The sequence below is a fragment of the Salmo trutta genome, chromosome 25 (genome assembly GCF_901001165.1).
Source record: "Salmo trutta chromosome 25, fSalTru1.1, whole genome shotgun sequence".
Classification (NCBI taxonomy): Eukaryota; Metazoa; Chordata; class Actinopteri; order Salmoniformes; family Salmonidae; genus Salmo; species Salmo trutta.
The window spans coordinates 25,739,698-25,762,291 of record NC_042981.1 but is presented as its reverse complement, the minus strand read 5'-3'; the positions used below and the strand labels follow the sequence as shown (position 1 = coordinate 25,762,291).

At 44.6% G+C, this 22,594-nt stretch overlaps 2 protein-coding genes across 3 annotated transcripts in view; one reads left to right on the top strand and one right to left on the bottom strand.

The window, feature by feature from the left end:
• Positions 1-830: 830 nt before the first annotated feature.
• Positions 831-8,083, bottom strand: LOC115162240 (homeobox protein SIX4-like). The gene is made up of 3 exons (XM_029713364.1): positions 7,157-8,083; positions 4,519-5,198; positions 831-3,474 (listed from the first exon to the last, which is right to left on the bottom strand). Exons 1-3 carry the CDS (start codon positions 7,882-7,884, stop codon positions 2,846-2,848), a joined length of 2,037 nt encoding a protein of 678 aa, XP_029569224.1. The 5' UTR covers positions 7,885-8,083; the 3' UTR covers positions 831-2,845.
• Positions 6,991-22,594, top strand: part of mnat1 (MNAT1 component of CDK activating kinase) — a 56,954-nt gene continuing 41,350 nt past the window's right edge. The window contains exons 1-7 of one of the 2 annotated variants that reach the window (XM_029713366.1): positions 6,991-7,067; positions 8,708-8,798; positions 13,184-13,336; positions 13,624-13,697; positions 14,168-14,271; positions 14,457-14,597; positions 16,948-17,076. In XM_029713366.1, coding sequence (XP_029569226.1) covers positions 7,058-7,067; positions 8,708-8,798; positions 13,184-13,336; positions 13,624-13,697; positions 14,168-14,271; positions 14,457-14,597; positions 16,948-17,076 — 702 coding nt within the window. In that variant the 5' untranslated portion in view covers positions 6,991-7,057. Of the gene's footprint in view, positions 7,068-8,214; positions 8,345-8,707; positions 8,799-13,183; positions 13,337-13,623; positions 13,698-14,167; positions 14,272-14,456; positions 14,598-16,947; positions 17,077-22,594 lie in introns of those variants that run through there. The other variant, XM_029713368.1, reaches the window with a different exon arrangement.

The following is a 22,594-nucleotide window of genomic DNA, read 5'->3' as shown; positions in this document are numbered from 1 at the left end:
GTGCACAGGTAACCATACACCAGCAACCTGCCTCTCCAGCTCCTTTTCTCCCACTCTCTCCCCGGTCTCTGTCCGGGCCTCATCACCATTGAGTGAGCAGAGACAAACACCTTCTGTTTATTTGGGTCATCTGCATAGAATCCATAAAAAGGATCCACAAAGAGCATAAGGCCAATAGTCCGGTCTCTAAACCACTATAATTTGTCCATCTACCTATCCACGACCCCCCCCACCATCTTACTTAGCCTTACTTGGGATCCGGTGGAGTGAATCAGAATTGGGTGGAAGATCATGTAAAATCCCCCTAAGCCATGTGAGCAGTTCAGGCTTTCTCTGTACAGACACACAGTGCTTGTGAGTGACAGCACCTCTGACTCATTCGTCCACTTGTGGGTTGGCTGAGTGAGCCAGGCAGGGCTTGCTCTGGGTTAGCCCAGGGAGAGGGCCCTTGGACAGGGTGTTTTGGAGCTGTAGACCCCCCACCCCTAAGAGCAGTACCTCTGGAAATCTCATTGCTGTTTATTTGAATTACGGGGGCTGAGATGAGAAAAGGAGGGCTAATGAACTCCAGGTTGCCAGGCATGTGCAAATGATCACTGCAGGTTTGCAGAGCGAGGTTGTAGGCTTGTTGGATTAGGGCACGACTGTTATACCCCCATCCTCACAGAGTTTGGCTTTTTAAGTCTTTTAAATATATAGATGTATGCTTCCTGTCTCGAGAATTTAGGTCCACTGTAGACATAACATTAAACACAAACCCAACTCACATGTTTAATCAAAAATGAATCGAGAAAAAACTTTGTTAATGACAAAAAAGTGTAACAGTTTTATATTTTTATAAATATAAACTTTTAATGAAGTATGGAGATTTAAAAAAATACATTCAGATCATTTGAGATTACAAACATACAGTTCAAGATCAAATAAAAAACAATCTGTTTTTACCATATGCCTATGGCTCATTTTTGGTATATGACATCAGAGCAAGTAGACAAAGTTGTTCTGTAATGTCGTCTTTATGTCAGTTTGCAGTCTGTTCATAGCACTACTCTGAATGGGGGTTTAAGTCATGGAACCTGACAAACAAAAATGTACAGCCAGTACATGGATCTGTGTCTTACTGTCTTAATGTTATGTGTAAATGACATCTGCTGGTCATGCGATTGAGATGGCGTATAATGGTTTTGTGTTGTGTGTCTGTGTGCTCCACATATATTTGTTGACTGATGATGTCCACTTACTCTCTACATGAATATAACAGGATATGTCTGCCTTATGCCCCTATCTGACAAAACCAGGAAATGAACCAAAGTGGAATAGCTAAGCTTTATCAGAAACCCATTAATGCATTGCATGTCACACTCTGCACCTACACATCAATCATAAAGTGTAGAGAACGTGTTAGCCACACTCAATCGTATTTACAAATTGCAATTAAAAGTAAAAGGCACTAGTAATAAGACATTCTAATATTGTTAACTCAGTTTGCCATGCAAAGGGACACAATAGAAATCCCTCTCCATATAAAACACATCAGACTGCATATGGTTCTCCTCCGTCAAACACAATACCCCCCTTCCAGTTTCTCATACAAACACACGAACAGGCACACCGGTCTTACTTTGTAGAAAAATATTATTGATGTATTTTTTCACAGAGACAGTTTGGGAGACATTTAGAAATGAATGATGGGACATACTGTTGCCAAACAGCATATAGAGGTTTTACTATGTTCATTTAGACACAGACTGGACTGTGTAACAGCCCTTTTAGGCCCCACCCTGTCTCCAATAATGGTTGAAGCTTGAAATATATGAAGCTTGAAATATGTTTTACACATTATAACAAATGTCACAGTATTGATTTGCTAATGTTTCCCCCAGAGGAAAAAGTATGTTCTTTGAAGCTACAATCTTATGTTTTGATGCTATAGTGCAAATTGGGAGAGGTCAGTGAATAATAATAATTTTGGGGGGGTCTTATATTTGTCCTGTTACATGTGTGTGTAATGGAAATGTGTTTCTTGCATATCCCAACTCCCCAGAGCCACCCGCAGGGAGTGGGATCACGACCAGGGTCACCATTGTCCAGCGCCCCTGGGGTTAAGTGCCTTGCTCAAAGGCATAGAGACATAATTTTCACATTGTCAGCCCCAGGATTCGAACTGGATCGGTTATTAGCCCAACGCTCTAACCTTGAGGCTACCTGCCACCTATTTGAAGTCTGACATTTAACGAGGCACAAATGTACATTCATTTCTTATTGAAGGACTAAATTGCATAAATCAGCAACTGCTGTGCACAGTGGTTTCCTGTTATTCTTATGTGGTTTCATGTGTGGTTTTCAGTGCAGCGTTAGTGGTTTTAATGAACCTTTTCACAGAGACGCTACCCCTGCTCCTACTAAATTACCTTTTTGGTTTCACCCAGATGATGAACTTAGTTTGGAGGAACATCCTGGTCTATTGACCAGGGCCATTCCAACACCTGTTCTGCAGATCAAGTCCACTCAACAGGAAGTAGCAGGTGTTATCTTTAAAAAATGCACACTTAAAATGTGGTTCAAATGCATGCAAGGGACTTCGAAAATTACAGCTAGTCATGCCTTTCTGCAAGGCATAGAGGAAAGATCGGGGGATTTTAAAATATTTAATTAGGATGACTTCATGGTGCTAATCCAAGGGGTTTGTATCTGAATAAAGTTTATTGTAAGGTAAAATGAACACAACATTAGCAAATAATTTAACAGTTAGAGGAAATGAATGGTAAAAAAAACTGAGTAAAAAGATTCACCACATCACTGCTTGGGCAGATATGAGTGCTTATGAAAGGTCATAGGTTACAGGTTAAAGGTCAACCATGTCCTCGTCCATCTGCACTGTCTGTAATTTGGCCAGCTCCTTCTCCTCCCCAGGCTCCATTTCCCCACACATGACCCGCACCATCTCATTCACCCCACCACCACTAGTGTCCACCTTACTCTCCGACACAGACATGTAGTTGTTGTTCATGCCAGGGCCCAGAAGGTGTGAGGAGGGGACAGGTTGTGGGTTGTGGCCCCTGAGGTACTCCCCAGGCTGGAGTTGGTGTCCGTTAGGGTCTATTTGGGCCATCAGAGGGGTGCTGACGGTGAGGCTGGTGTAGACCTCAGGCTCTGGACTGGAGGAGCTGACGGTGGTTACGTCAGAGGAGGAGCCCTGCCTGGAGGGGACCTCCTCTGAGGTTAGTGGGTCTGAGGAGTAGCTGAGCTGCCCACTGGGGTCCAGGTGAAGGCCATGGTGGTAGGAGTACACCCCTCCGCCCCCACCTCCCTCCAGGGGCTCCTTCTTGATGGAGGTCTGTCCAGCGTTGCCCATGCTGTAGAGCACCGTGCTGGGGTGCATGGGGGCCATGGCCAGCTTGTCCTGATGGTGCTGGTGGTGATAGGAGTCCTCACTAGAAGAACTGACTGCTACATTGTTCATTTGGATTGTACCTGGGATATTCAAATGACAGATCATTAGCCTAAACATTTTATACTTCCTTCGTCTAACAGTACTTTATACTCTTATCTCTGAACCACTATAACATCCTCTCCTCCTTGACTATAGCATAGTTCTGTAAATCTTTGGCTTCACTCTTACGGTTACTCACTCATACTCTAACTTGCAACAGAATTCCATCTGAAATCTCAGCTGTGTCTCTCCTGGTTTTTGAAGCTGGCCCTGTGGGAGCCAGGAGAGTCGTATTGATGTAAAAGCCTGCTATGGGCCAACAAGAAGGCTTTTTTCTTTCCATTTTACTTTTCTGTTGTCCTGGTATGAGTTCTCTGCTTTGTGTCAAATTAAGTGCTGTAATGACTCTCTCCTCGTTAGTACGTTTTTCAGCCCTGTGATTGTCTGAAACAGATTATCCTCCTCTCTCCCCTGAGGTCAGGAGTGTGCAGTGATGAGGACTGATGATGACTTCAGAACCTGTGTTCCATTCATCTCTAGAATTTTCCAGGACCACCGTATATCACCAAACAAGAAAATATGGATGTGTGTGTGTGTGTCTGTGTGTGGCCTTTGCGTCCAGCCCCAACTCATTGCAGTGTCGTAAAAAGCATCTGATAAGACAGCTCAGACATATTGAATGCATAACAGAGCTGGTGACTACACCCATTTCCATTTCAACCCAGGACGCACATTTTTTTGGAAGGGGAGCGGGGTTAAGTTGCTCTAATATTTTAGATGTTCGAAAGGTTAGGGTCAACCACCACCATTTTACTGTATTGCACTCTTCTCTTTCTCTATTAGCAGTTGGAAGAGCACCTAAAACGCTATAATACTATATATAGAACAGTCATTAGTTGTCACCAATACCTCGGAAACTGTTATCAGTAAAACTTCAATGTGGATTTCTTGTTTTCAATGTAGAATAGAATAAAATACAACATTGTTGTCCATTGGTTAGAACGGAAATGTGTCTTCTGCCTTTCCCAACACCCCTGATACACACACACCACCACGTAGACAGACATGAGGTAAAGTCAACCCACCTTGTGAGAGTGATGAGGAGCCAGAGGGGAGCTGCAGAGGAGGAAGACCCAAGTTGGTGTTGAGCAGTGATGTCCCGTCACCGTTGGATACGCCGCTGGGCACGTGGACCAGACTGTAACCGCCCAGCTGGAGCGCCCCTGAGGACGAGCTGAACGTGAGGACGGACGAGCCGCAATTTTGAGCTGCCATGCTGTAAACCCCCTCCAGCTTCACCTCTGCTCCGTTTACACAGCCGGAGTAGGAGGCGTAGTCCACACTGGAGCCACCCAGCCCCTTCTCCTGGCCTGCCTGCATCTGCATGTCCACACCAGAGCCCCCCGTTAGGACCCCCCCAGAAGGCCGCAGGGGGTTGAAGGCCAAGGGCTGGATGCCCAGGTTGAGCCCGTTGAACAGGATGTTGCTGGGGGCCTGGAGGTAAGACGAGCCACCGTTATGGAAGACAGTGGAGGGGTTACTGGTCACTAGGTTTCCGTTGAAGAGCACCTCGCTGGTGGATTCAGGGGGTATCTTGATGTCTCCAATCTGTTGGATGATTACACCACTGTCCAGAGACCCTGTCTGCAGGGGGAGGACCCCATGGGTCATCGTCCCGTCAGATGAATTGGAGAGGGGGCGTGGAGAGAGCTCCTCCTGCCCTTTACTAGACTCATCCTCTGTGCTGTGGTTGCCATCAGATTCACTGTGAAAAAAATGCCAGAGGGAGAAGAGAGTGAGATATTGAAAGCAGCTCAGGGACTGTCTGAAGAAAACATGTCCTCTTCTTAACTCTTGGTAGACTTTAATGATGGAATTGTGTGAGGAAGAATTGAGCTCAGCGAAGTAAGTTGTCCTACTGGTTTGACTTATGTTGTCATTGGTGAGTGCGCAGGTTGAGTCTTACTACTGACAGAGTGAGTGACAGACTGATTTTGAAACCGAAATAATCATAGAAAGACATTATTTGCATACAAAGAAATATGGCTGACATGTCAAAGCAACTTTATCCATACCTCAACTCTCTTAGCCTATTAAAATAATGATACAACCACATTACATAGGAGAAAGGAAGGCTATATAATTGTATGAGCACACAATATTTGTGGGCACAACAACAGAGGTGATCAATGGAGATCTCTCAAACATGGCTTTAATGAGGAAACTCGACTACCAAACGTTTTACCCCATGGAGAGTAAATTTGATTATAGCCCTCCTTTAGTTATACTCCTTCAGGCCTACCATTTGGCGTAATAAATTCCGGGGTGACAAATGCAAGCGGTCGCAGCGTGACAACACAAATGGTCAAATACCTTTATTTGTATTTTCTTAAGTGGTCATTGGCATATAACGTTTATTTTATTTTATGTTTGCAATAGCTTCACTTTTTAAGTTAATAATGTTCGTAAAATATTAGGAAATAGAACAATGCCATCTGAATCGTATTTTTCATCATGAGTGAGTGACTGAAACAGCTGCATTCCCCTTGCTACAAAAAAAGACGTGCTCTCTGAACTAAAGAGAAACGTATTGTTCATCGTCCTGAGGCCTGCATGCCAATTATTGAAGAAGCGTAAATCCTATTCATCTTCTCCATAAATTAGCTCAGGCTTATAATCACTTATTTTGTCACTCAAAGCACAATAATGTTTAGTCAGTGGCAATATAATTATTGGCCCCCACAAACTGGAATGATGTGGATTGCAAAAACAAATGCCTTTGAGCAATTTATAACATTATTTTTTGGGAAGTTTGTGGTGAGAGAGAGAGAGATAGAGAGAGAGAGAGAGAGAGAGAGAGAGCGGGAGCGAGAGAGGGAGCGAGAGAGAGAGAGGGAGCGAGAGAGAGAGAGAGAGAGAGAGAGAGAGAGGGTACCCACTGGGCACAGACCTCAATTCAAAGTCTATTCCACGCTGGTTAAATGTAATTCCGTTGAAATTACGTGGAAACAACGTTGATTCAACCAATGTGTGCAGGGGGGTAAGAGGTCACCTCCACCAGGTGCGCGCGAGAAGAAAACATAACAAGAAGGGAATAATATCTATCTGTCTGGGGGTGGCGGATTTCCTAACGAAGGGGAGGTGTTCTAATTCCCCCGGTTTAATAAGAGGGAAAGAAAATTGCCAAAGTGATTTATGTAGTGAGAATTGGATTCAGTTAATTATGAACCCTAACACACGAACGGAGACTATTCATATTTATAGGCTTCATCTATAAAAAAAAAAACGTATTTATAACACCATTATAACACAATTTAGAGTATAAAAGTTATATTTGGAATAGAGTAGGCTTATGTTGGACTGGTGTCCATGCTCTTAGTGCCCTAACACGCAAATGAAACCTGATCTGGATGGCAACAGCCTCACATTTCAAAACATTAGCGGCGTGTAAGCTACCCGGCACACTTTTTTTTGTGCCTATATTATAATGTTAATGATTTACGCTGTCAACTCACACACCAAGCTCTATGAGCGATTACCATGCAATAGTCAGAGGCTACAGTCAGGTGTGCATGTACCATACAAGGCAAGCCTGCTCGACCTTGCCAGCAATAATCTCTCAAAATGACTCCTGGTAATGAATTTATGAGTTTAATTTCTTAAGATATTACGCACACTGTGCCATTTGCGTAAAATCAAACAATGAACGGATTATTTTCTCACCTTTTTGATTGTGCTTCGGACGGGTTTCTGTCCCTCTGTCTCCTGTTTTTGAACCAGTTGCTGACCTGCGTCAAGGAGAGTCCCGTGATTTTAGCGAGGTTTCTTTTCTCGGCTGGAGAGGGATATCTATTCTGCTTGTAGAGATCCTTCAGCGCGTTGCGGGACCTCTCTTTGAAGCAGTATACTGTCTCTTCCCCGTCCCAGATAGTCCGGGGTAGTGGGTACTTTCTCCGCAGGCGATATTTATCCACGGCGCCCAGGGGTCTCCCCCGCGTTTTCTCTGCCTCGGTGTACCGTGCCTTATACCAGAGGTCTTGCAGCGAGGAGTGATTGAATGGACTGAAGTTGTGGTTCTCCAAAACACTGTAGAGCTCCTGGTACCGAGCTTGATGAAAAGCGACAAGAGCTTGGGCTTTCAGGATGCTTTCGTTGCCACGTAGCAGGTCACTCTGTGGTAAGGACCATAAAAACCTGGCCAGCCGGTCCACATTGCCTCCCTGCTGCAAAGCCTCGCAGACGCACGACACTTGCTCCGGGGAGAATGCCAGCGAGGAAGCCGCGCTCACCAGAAGTTCACTGTGGACTGCATCAGTGTTCGAAGTTGCGCGCTCCATAGACAACTCCGCGGTATCCAGCGCTAGAAGCTTGATGCAATCTCGCTTGTCCGTCTTCACATTTTCCTTCTTGATGTTATTTGAAATTGTGACTTCTCCTGAAGAAGAAGACATTTTTCAAGCCTTCCTTGTAAGTCACTCCTCCCTGGTTTCGGCAAGCCTTCAGCCGATCAGGTTACCCCCTCGCCATGCGAACACGATCGAATGTCTGGCAGCAGCTGTAAATGGATAGCTCTCCCCTTTAGTTCCAATGTGATTTTTACTCTGCGGGAACTGTAGCAAGAAGGGGCATTGGGGTCTGTCTGCAGGAGAGTCACCCAATTGGCTACGACGGGCTACACCAGGGAGGAGCGACCACGATCCAGAGACAAGTGTTTGGTTTGCATCTGTCACTCAGACATGACGTACAGTATTTCAGAGGCTTACCTGTACAAGGTGAATTTGTTTGGGATTGTGTTATGGGAGCGGAAAAGACTATCCATATTGCCTGCATTATGGCATATTATTTTTTGATTGCACCAACTGAGCTATGTGACAATGGACTGCCCCTTTTAGAGAAATAAATAAATACTCGGTGAGATGAAAGCCTACCCTTGCCATTATGCCTTCAATTCCACCTTCGATTAATGTAAAAAAGTGAACTGATGAAAGTTAGGCTAATGAGGTACATTTTTCAAATACCGGTAGGCCTAAGTATTGTGGAATTCTGAAATGTTCGTGTGTGTGAGTTTATTCTTGTAATCATTGGACAATAACAATATTTATCACTATATTGCAAATGTCCTCTTTGTGCGATGCACTTTCAGGAACCATTAACTAGGAAGCGTTCTTACCGGGACTATTTGAAGGTGACACATTTGACCGCTTGAGTGAACCGTCAAGAAAGATTGCTAACTTACTAGCTAGTTTTGTTTTCTCTCATTTCTGTGCTTTGTAGAGATGGACGACCAAGGGTGTCCGAGATGCAAGACAACAAAATACAGGAATCCTTCCCTGAAACTGATGGTGAATGTTTGTGGCCACACGCTGTGAGTAACGTTATCCATTCATGCTAACTAGCTAGCAAGCCCAGCAGTGTCCTGAGCGAGCTAGCTTCACAGATATAGCTGCAGGTTTTCAACCCGTTAAATATGTTATTTAGCCAGACAACTACAACAAGGAATATAAAATGTCATGTTAGCTAGTAGTACTTCTGCTATATAACGTTAGCTAGCCGACTAAACTCAACTCGCGGAGTTGAGTTGAATCTGTTGACGTTACTATGTAGCTAGCAAAGCTGAAAGGGAAGAACTATGACCTTTTAGGTGCACGATGTCAACATGTTTGCTGTTTTTCATCCCATTCTATCTGCAACATAAACACTTCCCCTTGTCTCAGCGTGTCTTGTTTACAAGTTGTACAGAATGCACAAGTAAATGTTTTCCTCTCTGGCTTAACACCCGTGCCAATATATCCTCCAAAAACCAGCTTCTCGGGCATTATTCACTTAAATAGACAACGCTGGCTTGTTGTTTATTTTTATTGCAAGAACATGTGATACTGAACCGTAACCATATAGCTATCAACTCAGGTTGATGTACTGCCTCAGTCTCTATGGAAGTAACAGAAAAATATTGCAAGAAAGCTGTCCTCAATTACATCCCCTGTTTGTAAGCCCAGACATCCTCCCAGTCTCCCTGATGAAGGAGAGGAGGTTGATTTTCATGGGTGTTGTTATGCAGTGGCGCGTGAGGAAAATGCTGGTGTCTGTTGGCGCATATGTTTGACCCTGTTTGTTTATTATCCGTACCATCAGGAAGTGGCCGTGCTTCGTCATCAGGTCAGCACACTCATAACTCAGAGCTTCTGTTCTATCTGGACGCAGGGTCACACTGGGAGAAAATGTAAATAACTTTGCATTAAAGCAATTTAGAGGATCACCCTTCCCTAGCTCCGTTCACCTTGATGGTGCTCTTAAGAACTGTTTACCAGATATTTGGGTGCTGCTAGGAAACTGCAACCACACACATTGGTAATTGTTTTTGACTGTCCTGACTGCTGGTCATTTGATAACTCATGATTTCAAGGTTTGGTGTGCTATTGTTGATGCACAATATTTACACAATCTTGGAACCCAGAACCAAATTTGATCTGTCACAAAAGAGCCTAAACTTGACAAAAGTTTCATAGACAATGTGTTGATTATGATTCACTATGTTTGAATGAAATTGAAGAAACAAAAATATCCTGTGGCGACCAGTTTATCTTCCTGTCTGTCCGTTGGTCTGACTGACGGTTGGTCAAACTGTGGCAAGGTCTTATCTGCACTGCGGAGAGAGTCTTGCTGACAGCTGACAACAGTATGAAGCCATTCCGGTGTAGGCCGTCCCACACGCTATATGGAACCGCTCCACCCTGTGTCTAAATTTAAATCCCACAGCAGCACATTTAGTGTCCCCATCGCCAGTGACACTGGCCTTATGTTATTTATTACCTACACACCAGGACGCAGGGCCTGTGTCCTTTGGCATTTGGATGCAGGGACGGGGCACAGCACAGATGACGGTGGGCCAGGTACATTAGGGTGGGTATGTAGAGATTGAGGATGGAGTGATAGGGACACCTCTGCAGGTGGAGGCTAGGTTCTTGTGTGTCTGCCAGTCACCTACCCATTAGAGGGCAGAGCGATGTAGTTTATTCGAAAAACGAATTTAGGAAGTTTTACTCTTTCCCATGCTTGATAATGTACATTGTAATTTATGAAATTCCTCTTCCCATTTAGTTTTAAGAGCCAATCAAGTGTCCCAGTGTTTTCTGGCTGTGGCTCTGCAGGTGTTGGTTGTCACAGGCAGGAAAGGGGTGTCACTGCAGGTTAGCAGAGTTTGATGATTACTACAGGTGATTACTACACAAAGGGATGTCCTGTCTGGGCCTAGGCCCAGTCCAGAGCATGGAGAGGGCTTCATGGGAGAAGCGGGTGAACCAGCCCCTATGTGGCTGTGTTGTACTTACCTTCTCTACTGTGGAGGGAGGGAGGGGGGGAGGGAGGGAGGCAGGCAGGCAGGCAGGCAGGCAGGCAGGCAGGCAATGTCACTGGCCCTTGGGTTGTGTTGGTGGGGGGGGGGGTTGTTTTTGCTGTGCCAGGCCCCTGTTTACCTCCCCCTGACTTGCTGACAGCTGCAGATTGGAGAGATATGAGCGAGGAGCTCTGAACAGGACAGGTGAGGGAGAGCGAGGGCTGGGGGTGCAGGGCTCACTCACCACTTTGCTGCAGTAAGAACAGCCTTGGGAGAGAAGGAAACAGACAGAAAGAGGGAGAGAGAGCATATGCTAGAGAAACCATGTGTATGATGCTAGACATATGGTCTCTCCCAAGCCCTTATGCCCAGAAGCAGGAGAAAGGCACAATCAGAAAGAGGGTCCTATACAGATGGCTAGCCTAAAGATGGCAAGTTCACTTTGAAAGTCTCCTCCCTTCAATCTTCTCATAGCTTCACCTCTTCGCTCTAGAATTACACAGGATTTCCCCTGTGGAGGGTCTGTTGTGTGGTCCATTTATGGGGTAGGGGGCAAGCTATGCCCCACTCCTGGCCCTGCCTGATGAATGGGCTCTTTGTGGGCCTGTGGAAACAAGCAGCAGCACCCCCCCCCCCTTTCTACCTCCATATGGCCAGGCCTATACATCTCCTGTAGCCTGGGGCCACAGTGAACATCTGCCCCCACTGGGCTGTACTTGATCAGAGGGCTCTCTCATGGTCCTGGGGACCAACCACATATAGGATGACTTTTGTTTCATCTATGTTTTTGTGCTAAATCCAGTGGTTGTTGAACACTAGGCCTATTTGTGAATGTTTTGTGAGCTCTGTTCTATACTAGAGGGTGTTTTGGTGTTAATTATCTGTTGGCAAGTTTGCTTTGATTGACCCATATCTGATATGTAAACAGGCAAAGCCCTGTAGTTTCTGCAGTTTCTCCCATAACTGCTTTTTCATTGAGAATCTTGCTGATGAGGTGAAAAGGGTTTACTGCAACTTGGCCTGAAGGACTCACGTTCTAAAGAAGTTTTGAAAGCAATGTGACTTTGGAAACAAATAAAAAACATGGAGACACAAGATGATTTCCCCCAGAATTTCATCACATTGAATAAGCAACAACATTTTGGGTTGAAAATGGCAGTAGTCACCCTAGATGTGGCCATTTGGAAACCAGATGTTGGGGCTTGCTTTTGAAGGTGGGCAGCTAGGAGCAGGAAGCCTACAGAAGGTGAATTCTAGTGGAATAAAGCTTCTCAGAGACTTAATTAAGAGTGGACTGTGCAAATGTTTATCCAGCCCCCCTGCTCTCCTCTCCTGCCGCCTACTTAGGGAAGAATTAAGGCCTTTTCCATTGTCTTCAGGGTTCACTCCTCTCTTAAGTGTAATTGATGGATAAACGCCTACCTGCTTAAAGGTGTGATTGATTCGTAAATGTTGCTCGGCCCAAAGTTGGCTCTGGTCATTGCTACGGCTGTGTTGTCCTGATGGTTTGTGGAGGAAAGAACCTGCTGCATTGGAATGCTTTCCTATTGGTCGAAATTGAATCAATGATGAGATGGGATTTGTGTATCATGAAACAATAGTAGTCATGTGGTTATACTTTCTTTATCAATGCAGTTCATAATGCCTTATGACGTATTAATCTCTAGCCTAACGTAATTTAGCCTAAATCTACTATAACTGTTTTGCCATTGTTTTGATTTAATTAATATTAGGTCAATTGCTAGAGCACTTTCAAGGTCATTTTAAAAATGATTACAATCCTGACAATGTTGAAAGAACCCAGAGCCTTTCAGGGAACTTCAGGATAAGTGGAATTTGAAATGGTTTAGTGATGAGAGAAGCTGTGGGTACATTGCTGAACTAGATTTTGTATTCTATGCAACGTGGCACGCTGACTGAGTTCCATTGAAATTATATAAAAATAAAACAATTCCAGTGCAGACACAGTCAATGGCAGGGGTGTCAGATTAATTTCCGTGTGTGTGGGGGGGGGGGTGTAATTCAACATTCCATTCATGATTCCTACTGTAAAAATACAAGATGGCCATTATCACGTGCTGTGAGGCTGATAACTCAGACAAAATATAAAATTGAAATATACCACCAGGCCTTTGCTAAGGAAAAGTGCATTCGACATGCACATACAGTAGGTAACAGATTTTGACATGCATGCTCCATAGAATATAGTTTCCTCTACAGCTGTGTGTGTTTGCCACAGGGTTTCCCAAACTTGGGACTCCAAGGGATGCACGTTTGTTTTTTTGCCTTAGCACTACACAAGCTATTCAAATAATCAATTCATCATTAAGCTTTGATAATTTTAATCAGCTGCGTAGTCCCGAGGAGCAAGTTTGGGGAAAGGCTGGTTTACTATGTCTGTCTCTGTCTCCTCTCAGATGTGAGAGCTGTGTGGACATGCTGTTTGTGCGCGGCTCGGGGAACTGTGTGCAGTGCGACACGCCCCTGAGGAAGAGTAACTTCCGTGTGCAGCTCTTTGAAGACCCTGCCGTCGACAAGGAGGTGGAGATCCGTAAGAAGGTGCTCAAGATGTGAGTGAGAGGCATGGGGGAGAAGGGTGTTTCTGTGTGTTCAGCCCACTCCTCCCTCTCCTTAAGCTGCCTTTGTCATTGTCATGATGCTGTTTGTTTTGTAGACAATGGGCCCCCCAGGGTTTGCTCGAATAGGAAAGCTCTTTCCCTGCCATACTTTTTCCTCTCAGCCCCTCCTATTCCATCCATCCCTCATCTTTATTTCTTTAGCTCTGCTGTTTCAGTGTAATGTCTGCAAACAAGCATTAAGCATAATGCATATAATAACTGTTTGCTTTCTCCCACAGTTACAACAAGAGAGATGTTGACTTCTCCAACTTGAGAGAATACAATGACTACTTGGAGCGAGTGGAGGAGATCGGTGAGAGGAGGCGGGGGGAGAGAGGGAAGGATGCAGCCTGATTGATCTGGCCTTGCCTCTGGATGTTGTTTTACAGGCATCAGTGCCAGCCAGGGTCAGAGACACTCCAGTCTCTCTGTGCCAATTCTCAGAGATTTCTGTCAGATGGTGTTTGCATTGTGACAATGTGTTAGGCCTCTCCTACTGTCTCCTATGCTTACATCGTCAGGAACATGGCTAATTACTTTTAGAGAAATGCACTGGCAAACCCTATGTGTTTCTATTGTTTATTTTAAATAGGGATAGATACAATTTCAACATTCAACCTTAATTATTTAATCAAAACGCATTGAATTATCTAGAGTCAGATGCTTTGCAACATCATAATTCAGCTTGTGCCAAATCCGATTTCCATTATCAGTCCTAAATCATTTGAAGTGAAGTCCATGCTAGTGTGTTGATAGAGGGCTGCCCTGCTCTCTTCTCTCCAGTCTATAACCTGACCAACAACCTAGAGGTGGAGGGGACCAAACAGATCATGGAGGCTTACCAGAGAGAGAATAGAGACATCATCCAGAAGAACAAGGCCAAGCTGGTGGGTACCTGTTACCCCACACTGACTCACTTTGCTTTGCCTGGTGAAACGCATCGCTTATGCATTATTCTGTTGTACTAAATGGTCTAGCTTCCTCTCTCAACCTCTGTCTCTTCCTCCTGCAATATTCTGTCTACTATGATATTGATTGTTTTCGCTCCGACTCCTCTCCCTCTCTCTGTAAGACTCGAGAGCAGGAGGAGTTGGAGGAGCTGCTGTTGTTGGAGCAGCAGGGGAACGAGCAGCGCAGGCTGGAGACTCTGCAGGAAGAACAGAGACAGTTACAGGCTAAGAGGAAGAGCAAGCAGGCTCTACTGGACGAACTGGTGAGACACACACACACACACACACACCACATACAGCCACACTAATAAACACAGATTGCCACATAGCACCACACAGGCAAATAGAGAAAACAATCAGGTGACATACAGTACCAGTCAAAAGTTTGGACACACCTACTCATTCAAGGTTTTTTTTTTAAGACATTAAAACTATGAAATAACACACATGGAATCATGTAGTAACCACTTTTCTTTTTTTAAACAATATATTTTAGATTCTTCAAAGTAGCCACCCTTTGCCTCGATGACAGCTTTGCACACTCTTGTCATTCTCTCAACCAGCTTCACCTGGAATGCTTTTCCAACAGTCTTGAAGGAGTTCCCACATATGCTGAACACTTGTTGGCTGCTTTCCCTTCACTCTGCGGTCCAACTCATCCCAAACCATCTCAATTAGGTTGAGGTCGGGTGATTGCGAAGGCCAGGTAATCTGATGCAGCACTCAATCATTCTCCTTCTTGGTCAAATAGCCCTTATACAGCCTGGAGGTATGTTGGGTCATTGTCCTGTTGAAAAACAAATGATAGTCCCACTTCGAGCAAACCAGATGGGATGGCGTATCGCTGCAGAATGCTGTGGTCGCCATGCTGGTTAAGTGTGCCTTGAATTCTAAATAAATCACAGTGTCACCAGCAAAGCACCATCACACCACCACATTACACTACATGCTTCACAGTAGGAAACACACATGCGGAGATCATCCATTCACCTACTCTGCATCTCACAAAGACACAGCGGTTAGAACCAAAAATCTCAAATTTGGACTCATCAGGGCGAAGGACAGATTTCTACCGGTCTGATGTCCATTGCTCGTGTATCTTGGCACAAGTCTCTTCTTCTTATTGGTGTCCTTGAGTAGTGTTTCTTTGCAGCAATTCGACTATGAAGGCCTGATTCACACAGTCTCCTCTGAACAGTTGACGTTGAGATGTGTCTGTTACTTGAACTCTGTAAAGCATTTATTTGGGCTGCAATCTGAGGCTGGTAACTCTAATGAACTTATCCTCTGCAGCAGAGAATTCTGGGTCTTCCTTTCCTGTGGCGGTCCTCGTGAGTTTGATCATAGCGCTTGATAGTTTTTGCGACTGCACTTGAAGAAACTTTCAAAGTTCTTGACATTTTCCGCATTGACTGACCTTCATGTCTTAAAGTAATGATGGACTGTCATTTCTCTTTGCTTATTTGAGGTGTTCTTGCCATAATATGGACTTGGTCTTTTACCAAATAGCCCTATCTTATGTATACCACCCCTACCTTGTCACAACACAATTGATTGGCTCAAACGCATTAAGAAGGAAAGAAATTCCACAAATGAACTTTTAACAAGGCACACCTGTTAATTGAAATGCATTCAAGGTGACTACCTCATGAAGCTGGTTGAGAGAATGTCAAGTGTGCAAAGCTGTTATCATATTTTGATTTGTTTAACACTTTTTTTGGTTACTACATGATTCCATATGTGTTATTTCATAGTTTTGATGTCTTCACTATTATTGTACAATGTAGAAAATAGGATAGAGAGAATTTGCCAATGACACACACACACACACACCTGTGGTGGAGCCCAGCATTGTTAGCATTCTGTGTTGCCAAAGCCTCCTGGCTCCATTGTGTTTTAGCGGCAGGCTTTGGAAGGGATTGTCCCTGTAGAGCTGCCTAGTAAAGCGCTATCACAGAGCAGTTTGAGCTGTTTGTTTGTTTGTTTAAACACTGGGCCTCTGTTGTCTGTTGGGAGATGAGCAGTCAGCCCCCGGGGACACGCTTTGTGTGTTGGCATTTACACTGGAAATCTCTGAGGGTCGGAGTCACACGCACACAAACGATCATTATAGACTGATAGTGTTTGCAATAGATCCTGATAAGGAGCCATTAGTTGATCACCTCCAGCTGTTCATTATTCTGCTCCACACTTTCCTTCCTGCCTAGTGATGAAAACACTCCCAGTTCTGTCCCCACTGCCTGTCTACCCCGACAATAACGTCCTGCTCCATCTGAACACCATGCATTGTCTTTTTGGAGGTAAAGATGGCGCAGACCGACATAATACCACTGGCCTGCATTAATAATTTAATGACCAGCCTCAGAGCACCTTGGTTTCTTAGTTGTGCAGTTATAGGGAGATGTGTGTGATTGATATTGTAAACTCTGAGGTTCCCAAGTTACACATCTCATTTACAGGTGCCAGTCTTTGAAGCTCCTCCCATCTTTTCCTTGGCTTAAATACAGGTTTTGCTTGAGGCTAGATCATGGCTAGTCAGTGGTTTTTGAAAATGCGCACACACACAGAAATATGATGACATATTCATACCTGTATTTGTATGTTCCCCTCCAGGAGCGCTCTCATGTCCCCGCCACCATCCTGCTGGCCCAACACAAGGACCGGGCCGCCCAGCTGGAGACCCAGATTGAGAAGCAGAAACAGGTGGTCAAAACCACCATCTTCTCTACCGGCATCCCTATGGTGAGTACCACACGCCACGTGTAAACACGCTGACTGTCCTGACTGTGAAGGATGCCTTAAGCCTACTGCATAGTTAGCATACAAACAGCACCCACACAGAAATGCTAGTGAATGTCCAGCATGCACCCTGGGTCGGCCTATTTTAGCTAGTTTTAAAGCACGATAAGGTCATACGAACACTCGGCCTGCATGATTTCACTCAATAGTTACGCATGGTTAGCATACTTAAACAGAGCCCAATGCTGGCTAGCTTAATGGGGCACACATTGCCATTTAGGTCAATGCTAATTCATTGTTAGCATATTACACTGGTGGTCAGTTTAGATTTAGCTTCATGCTAATGGTTGAGGAGCCCCTGAAGGAGAGTGTTGCTGCAGTGCACTTTGTCCAATCCCTTAGCGCGCTTCTCTGCCTGGTGTGGGAACAAGCCCTCATCTCATCCATAGTGTCATCACATTCCTACCTGCAGCCCTCAGAGACAGAATGAGGGCTCTGGCTAGGTGTTTTGTTGAGTTGTCAGCTTTGTTGTTCAGGGTAGCTGTTAAGGCCTCCTTCCATTTGGCAACGGCTATGTTTTCCTTCACACTAGTTTATTTTCATTATACCGTGACGAGATAAAGCGATATCCCCCCACCTTTCTCTCCACAAGCCCATATGGGAGGTGTGGCTGACTTCCCAGGGTGCAATGTTGCGTGGGAGAAATCTTGTCTTAGTGCTCAACTAGTCCCAACTCCGTGACAGAATTGTGAAGTCTCTCTCTGTCCAGCTGTCTTTCTCCACACATACTCGCATACCTATACACTAGTTTTGCTTGTAGAACCTAGAAACCTTTTCTGTCTCATCAGCCCAGCTAGCATGGGTAATCCTCTGGGCAATATATTTGTACCATGAGTGTATTTGATATCCATTTAAACCCAAAGACATGACCACCGTCCATTCTTCCTCCACCATTGGAAAAAGAGTAGCTCCAGTATGGCTGGCTTCAGGAGGATGTGGTTCTCTCTAACTGACTGGATATGCAGCATTAAGTGCTACTTGCTGATGGAGAGAAGGTTGTAAGATGCTGTTGCTCTTGGCTCGGACTCTGACTTTTTCCCGTCACTTTTACCCCTCTTTCTCCCTCTTTTCTCCTCCCTCTGGCTCAGGGTGGGGTAGAGCAGTTGCCAGCTACATCTGGACGCCGCGAGGCTTCAGTTGGGTTTCAGTGTGGTTTTGGTTTCCCCTCACCTCAGTCCAGAAGACTGCTGTTTGACTTGGTGGCGTTTCAAGATGTCGCAGTTGGTTCCTGGAGAATGCCGGCTTATTTATCTCTTCATTTTTGGTGTCCTGTTGAAGTAGGATTCAAAAGAGAGAAGATGCAGAGTCATGTTGCTGTCATTTGAGAGAGGGAGAGCGAGAGAATTAACAGAGAAATGATCTTGCCATTAATCAATTATAGGCACCACATGGTTGTAAGAAGGGTGCTTCTCACTCCTCTTAACTAACATATCCTGGAGATGGAAGCAGACACACCTCTGGGGGTGTGGAAGCAGGGGGTTTACTGAAGAGTCTCTCCTGGCAGGCAGGCAGGCAGGCCGGCCAAGGTGAGCTGTCAGTAGGGGATGCCACCTCCTGTCTCTTTGTCTTTATTTAGATAGGAGAGGAACCCGGTGTGGTCGTCTCTTGCAAAGATCGGCGAGTTGTGCATTCCGAAATGTCTTTCTGCACACCACTGTTGTACGGCGCCGTTATTTGTCTGTTTGTGTCCCGCCTGTTAGCTTTCAAAATTCTTGACATTCTTCTTCGACCTCGCTCATCAACGAGCTATCGTGCACATGACTGCTGCTGACTGGATGTTTTTTGTTTGTCGCACCATTCTCAGTAAACCTTAGACACTGTCGTAGATGAAAAGCCAAGGAGGGCGGATGTTTCTGAGGTACTGGATCCAGCACACTTGGCACCGACGATCATACCACTCTCGAAGTCGCTTAGGTCACTCATTTTGCCCATTCTAACGCTCAATCAAACAGTTCTTGAATGTCTCGATGCCCGTCTGCCTGCTTTTATATAGCAAGCCACGGCCACGTGACTCACTCGTGTTGGAACTCTGTATTTTTGTGAATGGGGTAGTGTACCTAATAAACTGGCCAAAGAGTAGTTCCTCAGAGTAAGCAATTAGAAAAATCTTGCCGTTAATCACCAATCCTTGTTATGAAAGAGCAATGGAAGTTATTGGCCTACTGCTGCATTGGCCTATAGGCTATGAGTTCCATTTGCTAATTTCTTTAGCTGCCAATGGATCACGGTGTATCAATGTGTCCATATGGCAGAGGCTGGTGATTTCGCATAGTTGACTTTAACTTTAATTTAGATTCAGATTTTTATGATTAACCACGTGACAATTATTGAGAAATGAAAACCATTATTGAAATAAAACTGTTTCACAAAAAATGCACATGAAAAACATAACTGGCACGCAGAACGGTAGAAATTTCAGGATAAATTGACGTCTTTAGAAAATGACGTCTTTAGAAAATAATTGCCTCCACGTTTCCGTGGTCGGATTTACAGTGAGGGGAAAAAAGTATTTAATCCCCTGTTGTACGTTTGCCCACTGACTAAGAAATGATCAGTCTATAATTTTAATGGTAGGTTTATTTGAACAGTGAGAGACAGAATAACAACAAAAAAATCCAGAAAAACGCATGTCAAAAATGTTAAATTGATTTGCATTTTAATGAGGGAAATAAGTATTTGACCCCCTCTCAATCAGAAAGATTTCTGGCTCCCAGGTGTCTTTTTATACAGGTAACGAGCTGAGATTAGGAGCACACTCTTAAAGGTAGTGCTCCTAATCTCAGTTTGTTACCTGTATAAAAGACACCTGTCCACAGAAGCAATCAATCAATCAGATTCCAAACTCTCCACCATGGCCAAGACCAAAGAGCTCTTCAAGGATGTCAGGGACAAGATTGTAGACCTACACAAGGCTGGAATGGGCTACAAGACCATCGCCAAGCAGCTTGGTGAGAAGGTGACAACAGTTGGTGCGATTATTTGCAAATGGAAGAAACACAAAAGAACTGTCAGTCTCCCTCGGCCTGGGGCTCCATACAAGATCTCACCTCGTGGGGTTGCAATGATCATGAGAACGGTGAGGAATCAGCCCAGAACTACACGGGAGGATCTTGTTAATGATCTCAAGGCAGCTGGGACCATAGTCACCAAGAAAACAATTGGTAACACACTACGCCGTGAAGGACTGAATTCCTGCAGCGCCCGCAAGGTCCCCCTGCTCAAGAAAGCACATATACATGCCCATCTGAAGTTTGCCAATGAACATCTGAATTATTCAGAGGACAACTGGTGAAAGTGTTGTGGTCAGATGAGACAAATGGAGCTCTTTGGCATCAACTCAACTCGCTGTGTTTTGAGGAGGAATGCTGCCTATGACCCCAAGAACACCATCCCCACCATCAAACATGGAGGTGGAAACATTATGCTTTGGGGGTGTTTTTCTGCTAAGGGGACAGGACAGCTTCACCGCATCAAAGGGACGATGGATGGGGCCATGTACCGTCAAATCTTGGGTGAGAACCTCCTTCCCTCAGCCAGGGCATTGAAAATGGGTCGTGGATGGGTATTCCAGAATGACAATGACCCAAAACACATGGCCAAGGCAACAAAGGAGTGGCTCAAGAAGAAGCACATTAAGGTCCTGGAGTGGCCTAGCCAGTCTCCAGACCTTAATCCCATAGAAAATCTGTGGCGGGAGCTGAAGGTTCGAGTTGCCAAACGTCAGCCTCGAAACCTTAATGACTTGGAGAAGATCTGCAAAGAGGATTGGGACAAAATCCCTCCTGAGATGTGTGCAAACCTGGAGGCCAACTACAAGAAACGTCTGACCTCTGTGATTGCCAACAAGGGTTTTGCCACCAAGTACTAAGTCATGTTTTGCAGAGGGGTCAAATACTTATTTCCCTCATTAAAATGCAAATCAATTTATAACATTTTTGACATGCGTTTTTCTGGATTTTTTTGTTGTTATTCTGTCTCTCACTGTTCAAATAAACCTACCATTCAAATTATAGACTGATCATTTCTTTGTAAGTGGGCAAACATACAAAATCAGCAGGGGATCAAATACTTTTTTCCCTCACTGTAGCTATAGTCTACTTTCAAGCAAGGTAAGACATTCCTCATAATATGAAATATACATTCAGATTTCAAACAATTTAAGTGTGTTTTCAAAATGCATATGGCCTCCAGCTCACATTGTAAAGTGGTGACTCGCTGATAGCCTTTTGCCTGCACTTGAATGGTGAATGGGAGGCACGCTTCAATTACCAGTTGAGAAATAAAAATAGTATTCATTTTTAATCGTGCACAAAAACTGTTTTTAAGATGCGATTGCGTTTAGAATTGTTGCGCACTGAATGGGCTGATAAAAGCATGTTTTACTCTGTGTGTCTGTGTGTGTCTGTGTCTGTCTGTGTCTCTGTCTGTCTGTCTGTCTCTGTTTATTTGTTTATTTATTTATTTATTTATTTGCAGCTTTAAAAAAAACGTGGCCAAAAGCCAGCAACTGGAGGTTAACGGAAACCCTGCTCTACACACAAGCACTCACAAACAATCATCATATATGCTGCTGCTACTCTGTTCTTATCATACAGTGCATTTGGAAAGTATTCAGACCACTTTACTTTTTCCATATTTTGTTACAGCCTTATTCTAAAATGGATTAAATAGTTGTTTTCACCCTCAATCTACACACACTAACCTATAATGACAAAGCAAATGTAAAAAAATTAAATAATAATCAGACCCTTTACTCAGTACTTTGTTGAAGCACCTTTGGCAGTGATTATAGCCTCGTCTTGTTGAGTATGATGCTACAAGCTTGGCACACCTGTATTTGGGGAGTTTCTCCCATTATTCTCTGCAGATCCTCAGGCTCTGTCAGGTTGGATGGGGAGCGTCTCTGCACAGATATTTTCAGGTCTCTCCAGAGATGTTCGATCAGGTTCAAGTCCAGGCTCTGGCTGGGCCACTCAAGGACATTGAGACTTGTCCCGTAGCCACTTCTGCGTTGTCTTGGCTGTGTGCTTTGGGCCGTTGTCCTGTTGGAAGGTGAACCTTCGCTCCAGTCTGATAACCTGCTCCAGAGCACTCAGGACTTCATCAAGGATCTCTCTGTACTTTGCTCCATTCATCTTTCCCTTAATCCTGAATAGTCTCCCAGTCCCTGCCGCTGAAAGACATCCCCACAGCATGATGCTGGCCCCCAGGCTTCACCGTAGGGATCGTGCCAGGTTTCCTCCAGGTCTTACGCTAGGCATTCAGGCCAATGAGTTCAATCTTGGTTTCATCAGACCATATAATCTTGTTTCTCATTGTCTGAGTCCTTTCGGTGCCTTTTGGCAAACTCCAAACGGGCTGTCGTGTCTTTTTACAGAGGATTGGCTTCTGAATGGCCACTCTACCATAAGCCTTATTTGGTGGAGTGCTGCAGAGATGGTTGTCCTTCTGGAAGGTTCGC